At 38.0% G+C, this 20621-nt stretch overlaps 1 protein-coding gene across 5 annotated transcripts in view; it reads left to right on the top strand.

The window, feature by feature from the left end:
- Window positions 1–743: 743 nt before the first annotated feature.
- LOC127503580 (arf-GAP with Rho-GAP domain, ANK repeat and PH domain-containing protein 1) overlaps window positions 744–20621 on the top strand; it is a 23163-nt gene continuing 3285 nt past the window's right edge. For 2 of the 5 annotated variants that reach the window (XM_051877555.1, XM_051877558.1), the window contains exons 1-19: window positions 744–890; window positions 1787–1884; window positions 2112–2173; window positions 7017–7284; window positions 7404–7517; window positions 7729–7842; window positions 9731–9791; window positions 9892–10012; window positions 10179–10336; window positions 11179–11285; window positions 11385–11670; window positions 14121–14303; window positions 14392–14566; window positions 15195–15239; window positions 15385–15502; window positions 17456–17555; window positions 17676–17868; window positions 17944–17989; window positions 19622–19773. In XM_051877555.1, coding sequence (XP_051733515.1) covers window positions 873–890; window positions 1787–1884; window positions 2112–2173; window positions 7017–7284; window positions 7404–7517; window positions 7729–7842; window positions 9731–9791; window positions 9892–10012; window positions 10179–10336; window positions 11179–11285; window positions 11385–11670; window positions 14121–14303; window positions 14392–14566; window positions 15195–15239; window positions 15385–15502; window positions 17456–17555; window positions 17676–17868; window positions 17944–17989; window positions 19622–19773 — 2419 coding nt within the window. In that variant the 5' untranslated portion in view covers window positions 744–872. Of the gene's footprint in view, window positions 891–1786; window positions 1885–2111; window positions 2174–3397; window positions 3538–7016; window positions 7285–7403; window positions 7518–7728; window positions 7843–9730; window positions 9792–9891; window positions 10013–10178; window positions 10337–11178; window positions 11286–11384; window positions 11671–14120; window positions 14304–14391; window positions 14567–15194; window positions 15240–15384; window positions 15503–17455; window positions 17556–17675; window positions 17869–17943; window positions 17990–19621; window positions 19774–20621 lie in introns of those variants that run through there. The other 3 variants (XM_051877557.1, XM_051877559.1, XM_051877560.1) reach the window with 3 other exon arrangements.

Genomic DNA, 20621 nt, shown 5'->3' with positions numbered 1-20621 from the left:
TTAGCTCCTTTACTGAACACTATTGTTACATAATTGATGACTGCTTAGATATCATGCTTTTTTATCTTAAACATATTTTTGTCCCTTATGAATCAGAGACTTTATTTACAAGAAATATTAATATTTCTTGAATCAGTCTTCACTTTGAATCAGTGCAACTATGATGGGAGAAAGTGAGACAAAGTGATCTTGTTTCCTATCTTTACGATCTTATTAAACACTCTTATCTGTGCGTGCACGTAAAGCAATGGGTGTTGTGGAAAATAGTTGACGCATGATTTGCCAGTTTGAATTAAATAAAGCTGGTCTTCCAAATTGGTTACGTCATGTAGAAGGATTTATGCTGCCTTCACGTGCTATCGGAAATTTGATAAATCGTGATTACGATACGAGCACATTGCATTCAAGTTTCAAAAAAAAAAAAAAAAAAAAAAAAAAAAAAATCAAACTGATGTCCATGTTTTAAGTTGTAATACCACTCACTCTTTGCACATGACATGACATATTTTGTATACGTTGTAGATTTCAATATATAGTAATATAGCGCAAGAAAAACAAAACAAAAAAAAAACAATAGTTATAAAAAAGCTTGCATAATTTAATTGAGAGACTATGGACTGAAAGTCAAAAACACACTTTCTTCTTAATGCGGCCTTTAAATGAGGTAAAAAATGACCATTTTTTTTTCCCATACGAGCAGTTCAGCTTTTATTTTACAGCTGGCCATCGCGTCATCTGTCATTCATTCACTTCATGTCTGGTAGGTTTAAGTTCACCTGATTATAACCCAACCCACTGAGCGCGCGAGTGGAGAAACCGGTAAGACTCAAAACGTCAAGTTACAAGCACGGTGTCTTACGTCTGCATTCTTCATGAAGCACATCACGACGGTAAGTTACAGTCTCTCATATAGATATGCTATATATGTTAGCCGATGTTTTATTTCATTAGAACTGTTTTTCATACACTGAAGAATGTTTACAAACAGTAAAATTAGCTGCCAAGATTCATAACAAAGCCTACAGGATTTGTAAGGATTATTAGGATCCAATAAGCATCAAATGTGCTGGAAATACAGCAGATTTTAGTACTAGTCGTCGTCGTGGTAGTAGAACAATAATAAAATATGAAATTTCGACATGAAAAAGTCCAGTTGAATTAGACTATTGGTGGCGCTAATAAAATGTATTTAGGTTATATTCTATAAACTCGTTTTAGGTGTCGTGTATAAACAAGTGTTTTATATCCCTAAATTCCTTAATTTATGCTCTAGAGATCCCGTAATATCACCACGATGTTATTTCCGCTTAGGGATTTATACTGTATTTACGAGGAAAATTGTCGTTTAAACAGATGGGGGCGCTATAACAGAGACAAACGACAATCTCATTTTTGTCCTTGGAAGGTACAAGAAATACTGGTAAAAAGAGAACAGTTATTGTTTCATAAATGATAAACTTATGAACTTAAAGACTAAATGGATGATTTGTGCTTGGATTTGTCCACTGATGGGGGACATTTACCAGTTATGAGTGGTAATTTTTGAGATTATCAGCTAAATTGTTCCCAAACGATTCGGCTATGAACTTTTAATGAATATGTCTGGATGATTTTCCCCTTTGACCTAAAAGGGTACTTTCTGTTGATGAGTGGAAATAATTCTCTGCTAAATGCGTCATGTTTCTTAACAGTTCAAAGACAGTGAATTCTTGTTCATCTTGATGTTTACATTCTTGACATGTATAACATAGTTACATAAGTTATGCATTGTACTTATGTTCTGCAGATGTCTGTGTCTGATCCACCTGATTTCATACCTGTGCCAAAGCCACGATCCAGATATTTCATTGGCACAAGTGTAAAACAGGCACCATCTAGTGACAGGTGAGCAGATGGAATATATGGTGTTCAGTTATTGTCTGTAAAGTATTGACTTTATCATAAAACAAGCTTACTGTAGGAAGCAGATCTATGCCTTTTTTGATACTATAAAGAAAGGCATTTTAAAGAAACGAAGGACTTGAAATTTTTGTCAATTTCACTCAATACACTTCATATACAATACAAGTCAATACAAGTCAATACACTTACTATACTTGAATATCTTACAGAAATGGTGTTGATCCGTTGCCTTGTCCAGATGTTCAGGTTGATACACAGATAAACTCTGAAGGTAGGCTACTTTTTATTTTGCTTTTTTGCAACAAGATATCAGTAATATGTTTATCCTAGTGTTAATCGTCCTCCGTGTAGACCCAGAATACATTATACTTAAAATATCAATTATTCCTTAAATTGAAAATGAAAACATAATTTATTATGTAAAGTGGGTACAGAAAGGGTAGTTCTTTAATGCTTCGCTAACTAGCAGAAGACACTAACCAGGTTTAAAATCCAGTTGCTCAGATAGGGTTCGTTGTAACACTGCGTTACAGTGTGCCCCGCTATCAGAACTATACTATTCTATACAGTTACGATACAAATGGCATAATCAACTTTAATGAATTTCTGTTGAGAAACCATGGAAAAAAAGGGGAATAAAGACTGAGAGGAAGAACCTGAAAATCCAGAAAATATTTTTTGAGAAATGTTCAGCATTTGTACTGTCTCGTCTATTTGTCTCGTGTTCTGTGAGAGCTGTGAGTGGATCTGTTTTTCTGAATGTCTGGATATGTTTCTTCATCTGTTTTGGTGTATTGTTTTGACCAGTGCTGTATAGCTGCAGAGTGCTCATTGTCAAACTACAAAATTATTTAAATGTGAATTTCTAAAAAAAATGCTACCATTTTATAAATAATAATTAAAAAAATAATTATTGTCTTTTATTGACAAAATATTTTAGTTTGTCATGTATATTTTTTTTTTAATTAAATCAGATAACATTTTTAGCTGTCATATGGTCATGTTACAATGTGCCCCACTTCGATTTTTGGGGGAAATAAAGAAAAAAGTATACACTGTATTAATGAAACAAAGCCACATATTTGTAGCAGACATGTGTGAAATTAATGTGGAACAAAAGATAACCCAAAGCAGATTTACACAAAATGAGAAAGTCAAAAAGCGTTAGGTTGTGCCCCGCTCTCCCCTACGCTCAACGGCTGGAGAATACACATAATGCAAAGATTTAGACATAATGATTTTTTATACTGTACAAATTGTATTTTCCATCCTAACCTTACTCTTAAACCTACCCATCACAGAAAACTTTCTGCGTTTTTACATTTTCAAAAAAAAAAAACATTATTTAGTATGATTTATAAGCTGTTTTTCTCATGGGCACCAAAAACATAGGGAACACCTGATTTAGTAACACACGTAATTAGTAATTCATGAAGCTCTCTGCTAACGAGCTGATGATCTGAATCAGATGTGTTAAATAAGAGAGATAGACAAAAAGCTCAGAGCGGTGGGTCCCCAGGACTGAAAACCACTGCTTTGACAATTGTGTTTCAAATGGCTACATCATGGGTGCGTATCAGTCAGCTGCCGTGTTCAGTAGTCAGGGCACTGATCAGGGAGTCAACCATTTTAAAGGTAAGGTAGGCAATATTTTTCATAAATACTTGTTGAAATTCTATTTACATCCTGATAGCAATCAATAATAGAAGTGGTCTAAATATTAAAAAAAAAAAAGAAAAAGGTACATATATCCTCTGTGGAAGACTCAGGACAAAAAATTTTTGGTCAAACCATTGCATTCTGTCTGGTTTTGTTTTCCCTGCTGCCGTTTTGCCTGTGTAACTTGGTCATTAGTTTCTGATTAATCCCGCACCTGTTTTTGTTCTGGTTAATTAAGTCTCCCTGTGTATTTAAGTCTTTAGTATCCTTAGTTCTTTGTCTGGTATTGTCTATGGTTTAACGTGGTTGTGTTTTCCTGAATTCTTTCTGGATTTATTATTTCTCTAAATCTCCTGCGTCGTGTTCTTACTACAGCCACACAGTCGGGAGTACTGACAATTATTAATGGTAAACTAAAATATACTTATGTCATTTCTATTGAAACTTGTATGTCATGTATTTAATAAAATGTTGTTTTAATTACACATTTGTAATGATGAAATTGCACTTTAGTTTAAAACGCTAACTTTAAATGTAATATCAAATACCACAAAACAGTTAAAGTAGTGCTTTAGTATGTTAATCTTAAAACATTAATATACAATGTAATTTTTATATTATTGTTTTTTTTTTTGTTTTTTTTTAAATGTACTTAAGTGTGTTAAGATGCATAGTCATGAAATCGTACTCTGTTTATACACTTAAGTGCCTTTTAATTGGTATTCTATTATATGCACGTATATGTATTAAGTACATTACACATGCACATTCAATACAATTAAACACACTTTTTCACATGGGTCACTTTGTTTGAAACCCATATTACTTTTTTGGAACACCAATAAAGACAAATGTTGACAATACTCTATTGATTACATTCAGTGTAGTTGACCAGCTGCTGTGAAGCTCCAAAAAGGACGAAAAAATATAAAGAAATGAAAATACCTTTGAAATGTGTGAAAGTCATTACAAACCCGATTCCAAAAAAGTTGGGACACTGTACAAATTGTGAATAAAAAAGGAATGCAATGATGTGGAAGCTTCGAATTTCAATATTTCATTCAGAATACAACATAGATGACATATCAAATGTTTAAACTGAGAAAATGTATCATTTTAAGGGAAAAATAAGTTGATTTTAAATTTCATGGCATCAACACATCTCAAAAAAGTTGGGACAAGGCCATGTTTACCACTGTGTGGCATCCCCTCTTCTTTTTATAACAGTCTGCAAACGTCTGGGGACTGAGGAGACAAGTTGCTCAAGTTTAGGAATAGGAATGTTGTCCCATTCTTGTCTAATACAGGCTTCTAGTTGCTCAACTGTCTTAGGTCTTCTTTGTCGCATCTTCCTCTTTATGATGCGCCAAATGTTTTCTATGGGTGAAAGATCTGGACTGCAGGCTGGCCATTTCAGTACCCGGATCCTTCTTCTACGCAGCCATGATGTTGTAATTGATGCAGTATGTGGTCTGGCATTGTCATGTTGGAAAATGCAAGGTCTTCCCTGAAAGAGACGACGTCTGGATGGGAGCATATGTTGTTCTAGAACTTGGATATACCTTTCAGCATTGATGGTGCCTTTCCAGATGTGTAAGCTGCCCATGCCACACGCACTCATGCAACCCCATACCATCAGAGATGCAGGCTTCTGAACTGAGCGCTGATAACAACTTGGGTTGTCCTTGTCCTCTTTAGTCCGGATGACATGGCGTCCCAGTTTTCCAAAAAGAACTTCAAATTTTGATTCGTCTGACCACAGAACAGTTTTCCACTTTGTCACAGTCCATTTTAAATGAGCCTTGGCCCAGAGAAAACGCCTGCGCTTCTGGATCATGTTTAGATATGGCTTCTTTTTTGACCTATAGAGCTTTAGCCGGCAACGGCGAATGGCACGGTGGATTGTGTTCACCGACAATGTTTTCTGGAAGTATTCCTGAGCCCATGTTGTGATTTCCATTACAGTAGCATTCCTGTAATGTGATGCAGTGCCGTCTAAGGGCCCGAAGATCACGGGCATCCAGTATGGTTTTCTGGCCTTGACCCTTACGCACAGAGATTGTTCCAGATTCTCTGAATCTTTGGATGATATGCACTGTAGATGATGATAACTTCAAACTCTTTGCAATTTTTCTCTGAGAAACTCCTTTCTGATATTGCTCCACTATTTTTCGCCGCAGCATTGGGGGAATTGGTGATCCTCTGTCCATCTTGACTTCTGAGAGACACTGCCACTCTGAGAGGCTCTTTTTATACCCAATCATGTTGCCAAATGACCTAATAAGTTGCAAATTGGTCCTCCAGCTGTTCCTTATATGTATAATTAACCTTTCCGGCCTCTTATTGCTACCTGTCCCAACTTATTTGGAATGTGTAGCTCTCATGAAATCCAAAATGAGCCAATATTTGGCATGACATTTCAAAATGTCTCACTTTCAACATTTGATATGTTATCTATATTCTATTGTGAATAAAATATAAGTTTATGAGATTTGTAAACTATTGCATTCCTTTTTTATTCACAATTTGTACAGTGTCCCAACTTTTTTGGAATCGGGTTTGTAATTTGACTCATCTCATGCAGTAGCTTTATGTGAGGAACAGACAGAAATGTCATTATGAAGTCATCATTGTGCTTCGAGATGCATCTATCAGCACTGGTTGCAGCAGGAATGAAAAAGCAGCAGGATCTATGAGCAGCAGTCTTCTATTAATCCAAAATTCAAAAATAACCAAAATACTCAGGATTCTAATAAATGTCAGATATCAAAAGAACAAAACAACCAACAAATGTAGGCAATAACTGACAAGGAACAACTGAAACTGAGGGCTATAAATACATGCAAACACTAGGGACTAAACAAGATAATTAAATAGACACAGGTGCAACACATGAGGGCAAATCAAAAACCATTGCAACAGATGAACTGGGACAAATGAAACATGACTAAACACAGGAAACATTGCAATAAACACAAAGCCCTACTCAAGCAAAACACAAACCCGGACCAAACGTTACAAAATCTTGTCAGTTCTTGCATGTCTTGTTAGCCAACACGGCTAGTTTGAATATGTAGAAGTAGAAATTTCAGAGCATTAATATCAGTGAATAATGACGTCACACAAATCTGTTGTATTGACTTGAGAAGACTTGGAATATAGAGCATGATTCATATGATTAGATTCGTGGTGATTTTTCTACTTTCATTTTTTTCTTTTTGCAACGTGACAGACATGGTTACTGTGAACTGTTGTATAGAAAAGAGCTGTGTGAAAATGGTTGAACATTACTTCTTTTGGCTTTAGAATGATATAAATGTGTGAGATGACAGAATTTTCATATTTATAATATTTTGGGTCTTTGACACCATGGCTTAAAATTACATCTACTGCTCACAGCCACAAACAAGACAAAGTGTGCAAAAGGTGATGGGCTGATGATTTTTTTCTCTCAGTAGAAACATGTATCAAAAATGAGGATAATGTGGATGATTCATCTAGTCAGTTGGATTCCACCACTGAACCCTCTGATCTTCAAGCTGTTGAAACCAACTGCAATGAAACGTTTCTATGGTCAGCATCACACGACATCAGTCCCAGTTCAGTTCCGGATGCAGAGAGAACCGCTGACTCTACTTCTTCTGATGATTCCACTGTGACTCTAAACTCCTCAAAATCACATGATGACCTCAATAAGGATCACCACAATTCAGACAAGCCAAGGTAATGTATCATTACTGTTTCCCCCTCAACTGTGTTTTTATTTTGTTTATAAAATGGCATGTTTCTTGACAAAACCTATTTGTCTTTGATTAGTTCTGTTTTTATATTCTTTCTTGTAGCCTCACTGATGAGTTGATGGATGCTGAAACGGGACTTGTCACCACTGAAGTGATCCATCAAGTTCCCAAATCACAGAACATTCATATCAAACTTGACAATCCCAAGAAACCAAGGTACAGTATGATTACTCCTCAGAAAATAAGTTTCCTGATTATGTCTCATGACTGAATGTCATGTGCCAAGGTCATATTTAACCCCTAATCAAATAAGAAATTACATTTTGACATTGTGACATTAAGCAAATTTCCAACTCCAATGTAAAAACAAACTTGACATGTTATTAATTTGCAAGATCTTAAAATATCTTGAATTCTTGGTCTGCAGGGCTGCAACCATTCGTGTGAGCAGGAAGACACAGAGTTTAACAAGGCCACAGCAGAGAACCAGTGAGTGTGCGGTGGCACAATCCAGCTGGCTCGACGTATGGAAGGGACGCAGGTAACTAGCTCTATACAATCTCTGAAATCACATGAAAAGATAAGAAAGAAAAGTGAACTTCCTGTAATCTAGGTAATCTTTATCCATTTTAAACATTTCAAAATATCCAGCTATTCAACAGCTAAATTAAATAATTCATTTAAAAATATTAATACTAAATAATCAAACATCTTTGCAAAACAAAAACTCAAAACAAAAAAGTGCCTTTTCTACAGTGGCTGAGAGAGCTCAACTCACTGCAAATGGAAAAAAAAAAAAAAAACACATGCAAATAAAAAAAAAATACCAGCAAATTAAGAAAACACATTCATCAGTTTGACAACACATGTGCTGCAAATACTCACAGCACAACTAAACACAGAAACACACTGCAAACACTCACAATGCAAACTAAATACAGAAACACACTGCAAATACTCACAACGCAAAGTAAATACAAAAATGCATTGCAAATACTCCCAACACAACTAAATACAGAAACGCACTGCAAATACTCACAATGCAAACTAAATACAGAAACACACTGCAAATACTCACAATGCAAAGTAAATACAAAAATGCATTGCAAAGTCTCACAATGCAAACTAAATACAGAAACACACTGCAAATACTCACAATGCAAAGTAAATACAAAAATGCATTGCAAATACTCCCAACACAACCAAATACAGAAACGCACTGCAAATACTCACAACGCAACCAAATACAGAAACGCACTGCAAATACTCACAACCCAAATTAAATACAGAAACGCACTGCAAATACTCACAACACAACCAAATACAGAAACGCACTGCAAATACTCACAACGCAAAGTAAATACAGAAACGTACAGCAAATACTCACAACGCAACCAAATACTCACAATGCAACCAAATACAGAAACACACTGCAAATACTCACAACACAAACTAAATACAGAAACACACTCCAAATACTCACAATGCAACCAAATACAGAAACACACTCCAAATACTCACAATGCAAAGTAAATACAGAAACGCATTGCAAATACTCACAATGCAAACTAAGTACAGAAACATTGCAAATACTCACAATGCAAACTAAGTACAGAAGTGGACTGCAAATACTCACAACACAACCAAATACAGAAATGCACTCCAAATACTCACAATGCAAACTAATTACAGAAACAGTGCAAATACTCACAACCCAAATTAAATACAGAAACACACTGCAAATACTCACAACACAAACTAAATACAGAAACGCACTGCAAATACTCACAATGGAAACTAAATACAGAAATGTTACGACCAAAATACACAAAAAAACTCAGCTTTCAGGTCAACGACAACACCACTGATGAGTAGACATAGAACAATACCCAGGTTCTTCACTTGTTGGGGTCCCTTTGAAACATTTCCATTGTGGTCTGTGCTATTTGCAGAGTGTTTTTGTGTTTGGTTGCATTGTGAGTATTTGTAGTGCGTTTCTGTATTTGGTTGTGTTGTGAGTATTTGCAGCAGATGTGTTGTCAAACTGATGAAAATGTTTTCTTAAATTGCTGGTGTTTTTTCTATTCGCATGTGTTTTCTTCAGTTGCAGCGTGTTAAACTCTCTCGGCCACCGTACCTTTCACACCAAACACTTTGTGAAAAAGTGTGTATTATACAAACGACTTGCTAATCATGGGGTATCACTGGGCCAATGTTTGAACCTGGTGTGAATAGTTCTATAGGAATTCATTGTTTCTATTTAAAATCTTAGTGCTCAACATTCGCATTTGTTGTGAAAGTGCTTTTTGGACACCCACTGATTATAAGGCTGCAGTTAAGAAACAGTAAGACAACCCTAAAGAAGCGCAAAGAAATGAAATGAATTTTGATTTGTGGTAAATTTACCAAATGGCAACTTTGTTTTGCAGGCACAATGTTCTGTGGACCACTCTAGATGGGAATCTCATGTCATTGTGGAAAAAACGCACAGTGAGTTGTGTTTCATAATTGCATGATATTTTGATACTGAATAAATAATTTAATGCCACTACCCATTTGTCAATTTAACCACATGTTCAATGTGCTCCAGGACAAGTTCACAGAATATGTGTTTCATGTAACAAGCATCACCAACATAAGGAAGCAGGATCACGGGCATTTCTCCATCTCTTTACATAAGAAGCACCTTGAATTCATGGCTCATAGTGAGGGTAAGCTGTATAATGGGGAACTGGAAACTCTGGACATAGTGCAGTGAAACCATGTCATTTCTTAAATCTGAGAGTCAGTGTTTGGTTCACTGTGTTAATATTAGCACTCTGTAGTTTCTGAAGGTCATTACTTTCAGCTCTATCCTGTGAATGTGTTTTGTCGTAGCTGTGCAGGAAGGGTGGTTAGTGTCTCTCTACGCCACTCGTGGGAAGGAACCGGTCACTGCACCCAAACTACACGGGCCGCTGGTCATGAAAGACCCAAGGAAAAAGGTGTACACTGCTATCTATGGATACTCCCTTTGGATTTACAGCAGCAAAGAGGTGTGGATAATTGCTTACTAATGTGAAACTTTCCAGAAGAATTCAAGAGATTAGAGTTGAAAACTTGGTTTTACAGCTGCTAGTTAGCCAGAGTGTTTACATCTTTACACCTGGCATCAACATGCGTTCCATATCTGGATAGTATAATCCAGATATGAAACCAGATATTGTTTAGCCGGATAGTGTTTACACCTTCATTCCAACGCGTCTCCATTGCCGTGGGAAAGACAGCCGATCACACTTATAAAATGCAAATCACCACTTACATATTACTTGAGAGTTTGCATAAACTAAAAATTTCTGTCATTTACAAATTATAAAAGAATTGGCAGATCATTCAAAAATGCTTTTTGTCATTTCTTGTGTTTTCTTTTAGTTTTGAGACTAGTAAATGGAGCGTAATAATACAGATTTCGAAAAACAAGATGTAATCTCATTAAATAATTTGAGAAAATATTGGATATTGTTAAATTAATTGGCTGAGCACATAATATACAGGCTCAGTCTTTTAAAATAACATTTATGTTTATTTATAGCGTAACCTCATTACATATTACTGTGTAGCTGAATCCGGATAACAAAAGTAAGACAAACCATTCATCATAAACTGATGAAATAATGATTGGATATCATTTCAAAAAATGTCTACATTGTTTGTTTAATAGCATGGAGCAACAACTGCCTGGTTAAAAGTGTGTTGAGACTATGAGCAAAGTAAAGACTTTAAAACTTACCTCCATACTGTATGTCAAACCTAAACAAATGACTGTTTTTTCAGCCAGACTGTAACTTATAGTTGTTGACAAGTAAAGTTTACAAATTGAACTTGTTTGAATTAACAGGACTTCAATATAGGTCTCGGCATGATGTTTGTGTCCATGAATATAGCATCTGTGAAGTCGACAGGACGTCACAGCTTCAGTCTCATCACTCCGTACAGGACCTTTAAGTGAGTCTTCTATTCTCACCTTTAGCAAGCAAGAAGAATTTTATATTACCACTTTTCTATGCTCTACATTCTTTGTTTACTGTTGGGTGGCTTGTTCAGTTTCTCTGCAGACTCTGCTAAGGAGGCGACCATGTGGCTGGAGAATCTGAATGACGTGATTCGCAGTGCGCTGTCCTACAGTGAGGTGGCACATCGACTGTGGTCAAATCCGAGTAATAAAGTTTGCGCTGACTGTGGTGCTGCTAACCCAGAGTGGGCATCAGTGAATCTGCTGGTGGTCATCTGTGAGGCCTGTGCAGGTGCACATCGATCCATGAGCAGTAACAGGTCCAAAGTACGAGGTCTGAAACTAGATAATAAGGTTTGGACAGAGCCTTTAATTCAGGTGAGTTTTGTCATGACAACAAAACGTGTCATCCTGTCAGCATGTCTTTATGATGTTAAATGACCAGTTTTGTTTTCTACTCATTTTACAATGCTCTGAAAAGTTGTGTTTTTTCCCATACCTCCATGCAGAAATCCTTTAAACTGTGATATTGGGTGGGTTTCTTGCAACCCACTTCAATTCTCGCTTCAGTATTTCAGTTGGATTAGGATCTGGATTTTGACTCCAAACCCCTGTGTTGTTTTGCTTCCTTTACCCTACTACGTTTTGGTTATAACAGACTCTGCCCCTCATAGTGCATGTTGGGCCACTCGTAATGTGTCCACCCAGAAACATTCTGTCTTGGTCTGGCTTTGGCTCCTCGAATTTTTAAAAGGTATTTTAAGTAGTGCTGGCTCTGTCGAGGTTCCTATTTCCTTTCAACGATTGGCTGACTCTAGCACAGTTGGAAGAGTTGTTGGTCTGATATCGGGATTTAGAAACAACAACATGTGACATGTTGTTAATAGGCTGGGGCTAGTGTATGAAGGGCATCCAGTTTGTGGAGTTTCAAAAGGAGTACTGGTCCAGGGCCAAGTTTTATGCCTTTCTGCCGGTGCACCTGCTTCTGGAAGTTCTACTTCAGCAGGATAGAGTGCACCTTCTGCTGATGGCTCCATTTCGCAATATCAAGTTTGGATCTCGGCTCTCATGTCACTTCTGGAGGAACCTCTTTGGGAAGTTCTGTCTCAGAAGGGACCTGCTTTTTCTGGCTTGGGAAAGGATTTGGCATCCCTGGCCAGAGATGTGAAACGCATTTCTTCTTGGGACTTGTCCGTGGTTTTGAAGGCTTTGACAGGTCCTCGTTGGTGCCTTAGATGAGATTCTGACTCTTAAGTTGGTCTTGCTTTGGACTTGTCTTCCCTTAAAAGGATTGAAGATTTGCAGGCACCGTCAGACAGTCCTGCTTGTCTGGACTTCGATCCCGGCATGGTCAAAGCCTTGCTTAGGTCAAGGTTTGGTTATCTACCCAAGTGTGCTTCGACTTCATTTCGATCTTAGGTTATTGTGCTGCAGTGTGTTGCAGGAAAGTCTTTTCCCTGTAAGGGTGTTGAAGATTTATGCTGACTGCATAAATCTGAAAATATGATTAACTGTTTGTTTGTTTTGGTGGTCACAGCAGGGGTTCTGTGGCTACAAAGCAAAGGATGTCACATTGAATAATGTAATCAATCTTGAAGGCCTGTAAGGCACGTAGGCTTACTTCCCCTCTTTGACTTCGGCCGCTTTCAACTAGAGGTGTTGCTTCCTCTATGGCTTTGACTAGAGGGATGTCTCTGGAGGATATGTGTGTTGTCGCACACTGGGCCTCTCCTCACACTTCTATAAAGTTTTATAATGTTGATGTTCCCAGGTTTTAACTGTTTCAATCAAATTTTATCCTTGTCAGTCTGTGCTGTCTGTTTCACAGGCTGGTAAATGAATGGCCTCTTCGTAGTACGGCATCAGATACTGACACAGCATTAAGTAAGCCTATGAAAGGGAATGTATCGGCTACCTTGGTTCCCTGCATAGGGAACAAGACACTGTGTGGCCAGCCATACTCCTCAGTTCCTCTATGCTTCCTTTGTGGGAAACTCTGAATTGTGATGGCATGATCGCTCCTTTATGAAGCATCAGTGACTCAGCGGTGCTTACGCCATCTGCCATTGAGATGGCATGACTTCAGACAATTGTCACATCAAAAGGTGCGCCACACCAGTTTCTCGTTCCCTATTCAGGGATTAAATCTTTCATATGTATCCAATATGTTTTGTCAGAACAGTGCGATACCCCGTCAACATGGGTTGCCTTTGGTTGGCTATTGTTTTCACTGTTTGAACATCTTCAATAGGAATTTGTCAGGTTATGTCTGAGAAATGACATGCTATAATCTGATGGTTGTTAGCTTTGGTCTGTTTGTGAATAACCCTTAAGGCATCTTGTGCTCTGCTCTTGGGTTGAATTTGGTGGGATAGCTCAATTAGAGCAGACTGTCAAACCTTCTTTTCTCAGTAGATTTGGCAGCTCTTTTGATTTTTGACATTATGGATGATTGAGGTTTATAGAAGGTGTGGCCGTTTTCTTTAATGACCTTCTACTAATTTGCACTTCTAATTCTAGCATATATAATTAATTTAACAATCTTGAAGCTCGTAGTAGGTCTGCCTAGCAAGGTTTCTATGCTGTTTTTAAAAATCTGTAAATTCAGATTGAGTGGTATACTTTTTCCATAGTCGTCTCAGTGGCAAAAAGTGTCCCAATCAACCTGAATTTATGCCCAAGTAATTATTTTTTTTTGCAAATGTTCAAAATAATGTATGATATTGTTTTTTATTTTTATATTTTGTTTAACAGTGACATAAAAAAAGTGTTTTAGGGTGTCATGGGTGTTTAATAGTCTTTTAACAACAGATGTTTTTGTTTTTCAGTTGTTTGTGCTGTATGGCAATAAAGCTGCCAAGAGTGTGTGGGGTCACAACATCCCTCCAGCAGAGCAGATCAGACCTGATGTCTCACCAGATCAGAGGACGGAATTTATTCTAGCCAAGTACCGCAAAGGACTTTACCACAAAGCTCACCCGCTCGCCGCAAGCCAAAAACTGCTTGACCAGGTCTGGAAGTGATCAAAGCACCCTGCCATCTTTTTGGTTTCAGACCTATCCCATGTTGATCACTGCATTATGTTCTGGTGCTCTTCAGAGGTTGCGTGAGGTGGTGTGTGGTCCCAATGTGGAAGAGACTCTTTCTCTGCTGTGTTCTGGGGCAAAAGTTTCGTTCAGCACCACAGATCCAGAGCTTCACTCCGCCATCAGCGTGGCAGAGAGTTATGGACAGGCACTACAGACAGAACTACTCCGACATAATGAGTTTGTGGGTTAGTTGAGTCCTGATGAGGGCAAATTTAATTCCTAGTGTATCAAGTGTTTATTTACCATCTAACAGTTTTCCATGGCACATTTTAACCCCTTTTTAAGTCTATTTTAAAACCATTCAGACAATTTGCATTGTGACATTATTTCATGACAATTAAGTACAATATCTATGTACCCTTGATAAACAGGAGCAAAACAGGCTGTGGAATTCAAAAATTTTAATAAAAAATTTACCTTTCATAAAATTCAAATAATTGAAAGAAAAAAAGTTATTGTATATGTCAACTCATTTATATACCGTGAAACAGGGAGTCATGATTTAGCACTTAAATGTTTCTATTCGCTCAGCTTAAATTAATGGGTATTACTTTAGTTGGATTGTTACTGTTAAGAATCTCTAGGGGTGCTAATAATGGTGCTGTTCCTTAAAAATAATGTCACAATACAAAACTGATCCTTAGAATGAATGTCTTTGCAAAATATACATTTTTGTCTTGATCTTGAAGTGTAACCTGGACATGTTTTAGTCAACTAACTCTTTTGTTCATTATCTAACATAAGTGTAATATTCTCATATTTGTTTTTCTATGAATTGAAGATGTTTTTAATTCCTGTTGCTCTGTTTTACAGAGGCACCAGACTTTGAGCAAACAAGACATTCAGAGGAACAGATGGGTAAGGATGCAGTACACTTTTAGATTATTGTATTGAGAGTGAAATACATTTTACCAATGCAGAATTAGTTTTATCAAGCTACTTTGATTAAAATAATGACGTTTCTACATAATTTGTGGTTTTTCTCTCATTTCCACATGTGTAGAAGAACTCCACGGAAAGCTGGATGAGGAACGTTTCTTATTCTCTCAGGGGAATGAGTCTGCTGCCTGTGATGTGCTGGATTTAACAGAGGTCATCTCAGTGTTTGACTGCTCTGCAGGGTAAGCTCATGCCACAATATTTGTTAGTGTTTAACAAATATTTACTATCTGCAAGTTAGGACAGCATTAATTCAGGTGTGCTTGATAGCCGTGCATTACAGATATCATCATATGAATAAACCTGTGTTTAGACACATTGTGTATTTTAGGGCTTTTAATTTGTGTGGATGTGACATGTAGATAAACAAGCACAAATCTGAATAGAGTTAAAGGTCTTTTAATAAACAAGGAGAATACACATAAGAAAACCAACAAGGAAACTACACATTAACATAAACATGACTCAAAGAACTGAAAGGAACTAAGGGCTTAAATACACAGATTGAGATGATCAACTGGAACAGAAACGGGTCCGTGATAAATTAGAAACCGTGGAAACTAATAATGACCACGAAACACAAGTAAATCAGGAACAGGGAAAACAAAACCAAAACACAATGAAACTAAACATACTCCTGACATTAGTCCCCTCTACTTGAAGGCACGTCCTCGTGCCAACTAAGGAGGGAGGGAGGGGGCTTATGAGGGGCTAGAGAAGGGTAAGACACAGACGGATATGACTGTGGGAGAAACCAGGGCGGTGGTGGGAGGAGCCAGGTGGGACCCCAGAGCACAGCCAGGACAAAGGCCCATGGCGGAGTCGAGGGAGGGACGAGCCATGGTGGAGACTTGGCAGGCGGAACCAGGGAGACGACAGACTGAGACTGAGCCGATGGAGGTGGAGACCCAGGGAGAGCCGAAGAGTCAATGAGACCAAGCGATACCGATGGATCTGGAGGCCGAGGAGCAGCAATGACGAGTGTCAAAGGTGAAGCCAGGGTGCCAGAGGACTGAGGTGGAGCCAGTGGGACTGAGGACCAAGGCCGAGCCAGAGGGAAGGTAGAGCCTGATGGAGCTGAAGGGGTGGAGTGACGAAGCGCAACTGAAGGCCCGGAAGTCTGTGGCCCAGGAAGAGCGATGACTGACCAAGGCAGAGCTGGAGGGATGAGGGAGCCCGGCGGAGCCATAAGGACGACGCCCCTAGGTGGAGCTGAGGGAGGGAGAAGCCAAGGTTGAGCTGGCTGGTCGACGAGCCAAGGTGGAGTGACGGGCTCGGCAGCTGGAAGCAGAGCCAGGGGATCCCCTTGCCAAGGTGGAGATGGAGACCGGAAGACCCGAGGCAGAACCACGCAGCAGAGTGGAGTCAACAGAATGGGGGGCCGAGGGACTATAGGGAACCAGCAGAGGTGGGGCCAAAGGGCTAGCTTTTTGGGTAGAGGAGGTGGGAGAGGGAGGCTGGGTGGGACCATCGGAGACGAAGGAAACTTGGAGCTGGACAGGACCAGCGGAGATGCAGGAGACTTGGAGCTGGACGGGACCAGCAGAGATGCAGGAGACTTGGAGCTGGGCAGGACCAGGGCGATGGGAGACTCAGGGAAATATCCTCTTCCACTTCCTCATAATTCATCTGTATAAAGGCATTGGAGGCTGCTGGCTGGGCTCTGGGTCTGGAGTTGGGCTGGTGATGTCCTCCTCAGCGGGGAAGATGGTGAACGGAGACCTGCAGTTCACCAACACCCACTCCACAAATGTGGCAAAATTCCCCCGATGACCATCACTGGGCAGGCATGCCTTGGATCACTCGTATAGTACTCGTATACTCATATAGTAGAGGCTGGAATAGCAAAAGACCATATAATAATTAAGAGATCGTCCATGGCTAGCTGTACTTTAAACTATTTAAATGCTGATTCACAGCTGTTCTGATATTCAGAACAACAGCCCACTTCCATGGATTATATTGCTTAAATATACTGTGTTATATTTTGCTGATAATGAATTGTTAATAATCCAGAATCATTCTTTGGAGTTTCTCTTACATATATTTTGTTGTGCAAAACATTTTTTTTTATTCCATGGAGAAGAGTAATTTGTGAAATACAAATTTATTAACATTTACCATTCCGTTTATAGGCAAACCCATGTGTTTGAGGTGTTAACTTTGACAGACAGACTGACTTGCTCCGCAGATGAACGAAACACCCTCCTTGGTCACATGTTGCATATCATGAAGGTAATGTGGTTAACAACCTCAAACAACATTTCTTTCCTAGTAGATACATATTAGCACTTTTTGCTAGTAAATGTGTAAATACCAGTACAGCAGTGACTGAAGAGAATGTCCTGTGTGTAGGTTGTGCTTGCGGGTGCAGTGGTGGATGATGATCTGTTGGGAGTTTGTGCCGTGTCCAGAGCGTCTATACGGGAGGGTGCTGCTCTGCAGTGTGCTGAAGTGTGGTGCACCCTTCAGGAAGGAGAGATGACCATACACACAAAGCAGCATGGCTCCAGAGACACAGTGTTTCTGGACGCTCAAACACGTTGCCGTAAGTATCACACCTCCCATCAGTTTATCAACTACTGTCATAATAATGTCATTAAAAAATGTTTCTTCTTTGTAGATCTGCAGCACTCAGATAACTGCATCCTGCTGGAGTTTGCTGAAAGGTCAGTGTCTCTGACAGGCATTTGTGCACTCATGGACTGGGTCTTAAGACCTGTTGTAGACACCAGTAGCACCCCTGCCTGTACACTAAGTACACACACTGCGTACCCTGACATCACCAGCATTTCGGCTAAAAAAAAGAAATTATCAAAGATGATAGTCTAGCAACTTAATGCAAGAACAAAACCTAAACACATATAGCCTTCTGTTGAACAGTACCTGTTCCGGCCTCTAGGTGTCTGCTAGTCTGCAGGTTTCAGCAAAGACCTGATGAGAAGTTATGTCTATCTTCCGTACTTTATTACTTTGTCCAGTTTACATTAGGACAAAGTTTTAATTAAGGTGGCTAAATGTAAACAAATACCTTTTTTGTTGTTCTTGTTGTTTGTGTACCATGGATGAGAATCCTGGAAGGCACATGCAAATTTTGGTAGCATTTTATTTTACAGTCCTGTTCCCCATGTTCATACTATGTATTTATTATAGTAATTACAATAACTGGGTAATAACTAGGTACTAAACCTGAACCTACCCCTAAACCTAACCTTAACTCATGTAGTTACCTTATATTTATTTCTTAGGTAAGTACACGCAAGTCCACGTACTGTAAAATAAAATGCAACCCAGATTTAAATTTTTGATCATAATAGGCGTGTGAATCAGTGTTATTATTCTACACAAAAAGTTTTATGATAACCTTATGAAGATTATGAACATGAAAACTAATAGTGAAAAAAAAAAACAGTTTTTGGTAAATAAAATTCAAACTTGAGTTTGCAAAAAAGGGAAAATAAATTCAAATTATTAATGTGCACTACAATATTACCAAAAAAAAAAAAAAAGAATAACTGAGAAAATGACTTCAGTTGTTTTCAATCAATGGAGGAAAATCTTTTAATGTAACAAGTCAGCTTTGGGATTTCATTCACAATGCGAGTAAACTATAAATATGATAAGTTCACTTAAAGAAAACTTAGTATACTTCAGAATAAAAACTGCTAGTACATAGTATATTCTTCAAAATGTACTTTCATAAATTAGAAAGTGGGCTAGAAGTATGGCTAGTAAACTAACAGTATACCTAAAAGTTATAGTTTATATTATAGTCTACTTATAGTTGCAATAGAAAAAGCGTCTACTACTGTTACACTTACACTTTAATAAACTAGAAATTGTGCAGTTTTGTATCAAGATATACTGACACATAAGTATACTATACTTGTAAATTGATTTTATTATACTTATTACATAATAAATACTACTTAGTAGCCTATACTTGGAAAATATACATGAACTTGATATATACATTAGTTTACTTAATAAAACAAACTTTTGTGAGGGTAAATACAAAGTAAACAACTCACCCGTTCATGAAGCCCTGCATTCTTTTGTGGCAGAACCGAAATTAACCTGAAAGGACTTGATCGTTATTTTGATCATTGAGGATCTGTAAGTGAGGCAGTTTTTAGAGAGCTTGATGAAATTAAAAGTACATCTTCGTGTGACCATTATGACACCGGCAGTGTTTAATGCATAACAATTCTACAATGAACAGCTGAACATTTGGCCATTATACTGTGTACAGGATTTTTGGGTTTGATGTATATCAGTATACCTCAGTCTGTTTCCTGCAGGACATTACATATGCAGTTTGAGCTGGAGCACAGCTGTCTGAAGTGGTATGAGCTCGTGCAGAGGGCGGTGTGCTCGACGACGGACGGACCGCAGCGGGCAGGCTCTGTGCCGTGTTCTATAGACAGGTGTATATCTCACATCACACAGTACGGTGAGTGGCTGCCTGGAGTTATACAGGTTATGAGTTTCAAGATGAAAAGATGCAAATGTAAATGAAGGTGCTAGAACAGCATGGAATGCATGCAGCTTCAGTTTAGCTAATTTAACAATATAGTAAAACCTCAGGTGCTTTATTGGTTAGCTCTTGTGAAAAATAAGTGTGCTTAATTGTATTGAATATGTACTTTTAGTGTACTTAAATTCTTATAAATAAATGTAAATAAATAAATATATATATATATATATATATATATATGTATATTTATATATTACATATATAAGGCTTGACATTAACACATTAATAATTAAATGTATGTAATATATACATTTTTAAATTGTAGTATTTTAAAAAGGCATGAATTAATAAACTAAGTGCAGTGTAGTGTTGTCAAAAATATAAATTTTTCGATACCGATACTGAAATATCTAAAAAGCTTCCATTACTCATTTTCTGCAGAATAGATACACAATACCATCTGCTCTTTCTCTCTCTCTCATTTCTTTGACAGCGAGTGACACACAAACCCTCACTCGCTCACTTCATTTGCTCTGGATGAATATTGTTGGTGTTACAGGGCTTGAATTTTGGTGTGGGATTGCACGTATTGCGCATAATTTTACTCATTCCTGCAGATTTTGTGCTCACACCCAAAGTGTGCCACATAAAGCCGTCTCTCAGCACTAAATTAAGTTTTTTTTTTTTACTGCTTATTGCACTTAAAAAGTCAAATACACACAAAATAATGTCAAAATGCCGGTCTTGGTGAGTATTCACATAAACAGTCATGTTTTAAGTGAACATAAACAGTTAAGAAAGAAAACGCATGTGTAACAGTATAA

The sequence above is a fragment of the Ctenopharyngodon idella genome, chromosome 21, assembly GCF_019924925.1.
Source record: "Ctenopharyngodon idella isolate HZGC_01 chromosome 21, HZGC01, whole genome shotgun sequence".
Taxonomy (NCBI): Eukaryota; Metazoa; Chordata; class Actinopteri; order Cypriniformes; family Xenocyprididae; genus Ctenopharyngodon; species Ctenopharyngodon idella.
This window is presented reverse-complemented; position numbering and strand designations above follow the sequence as displayed.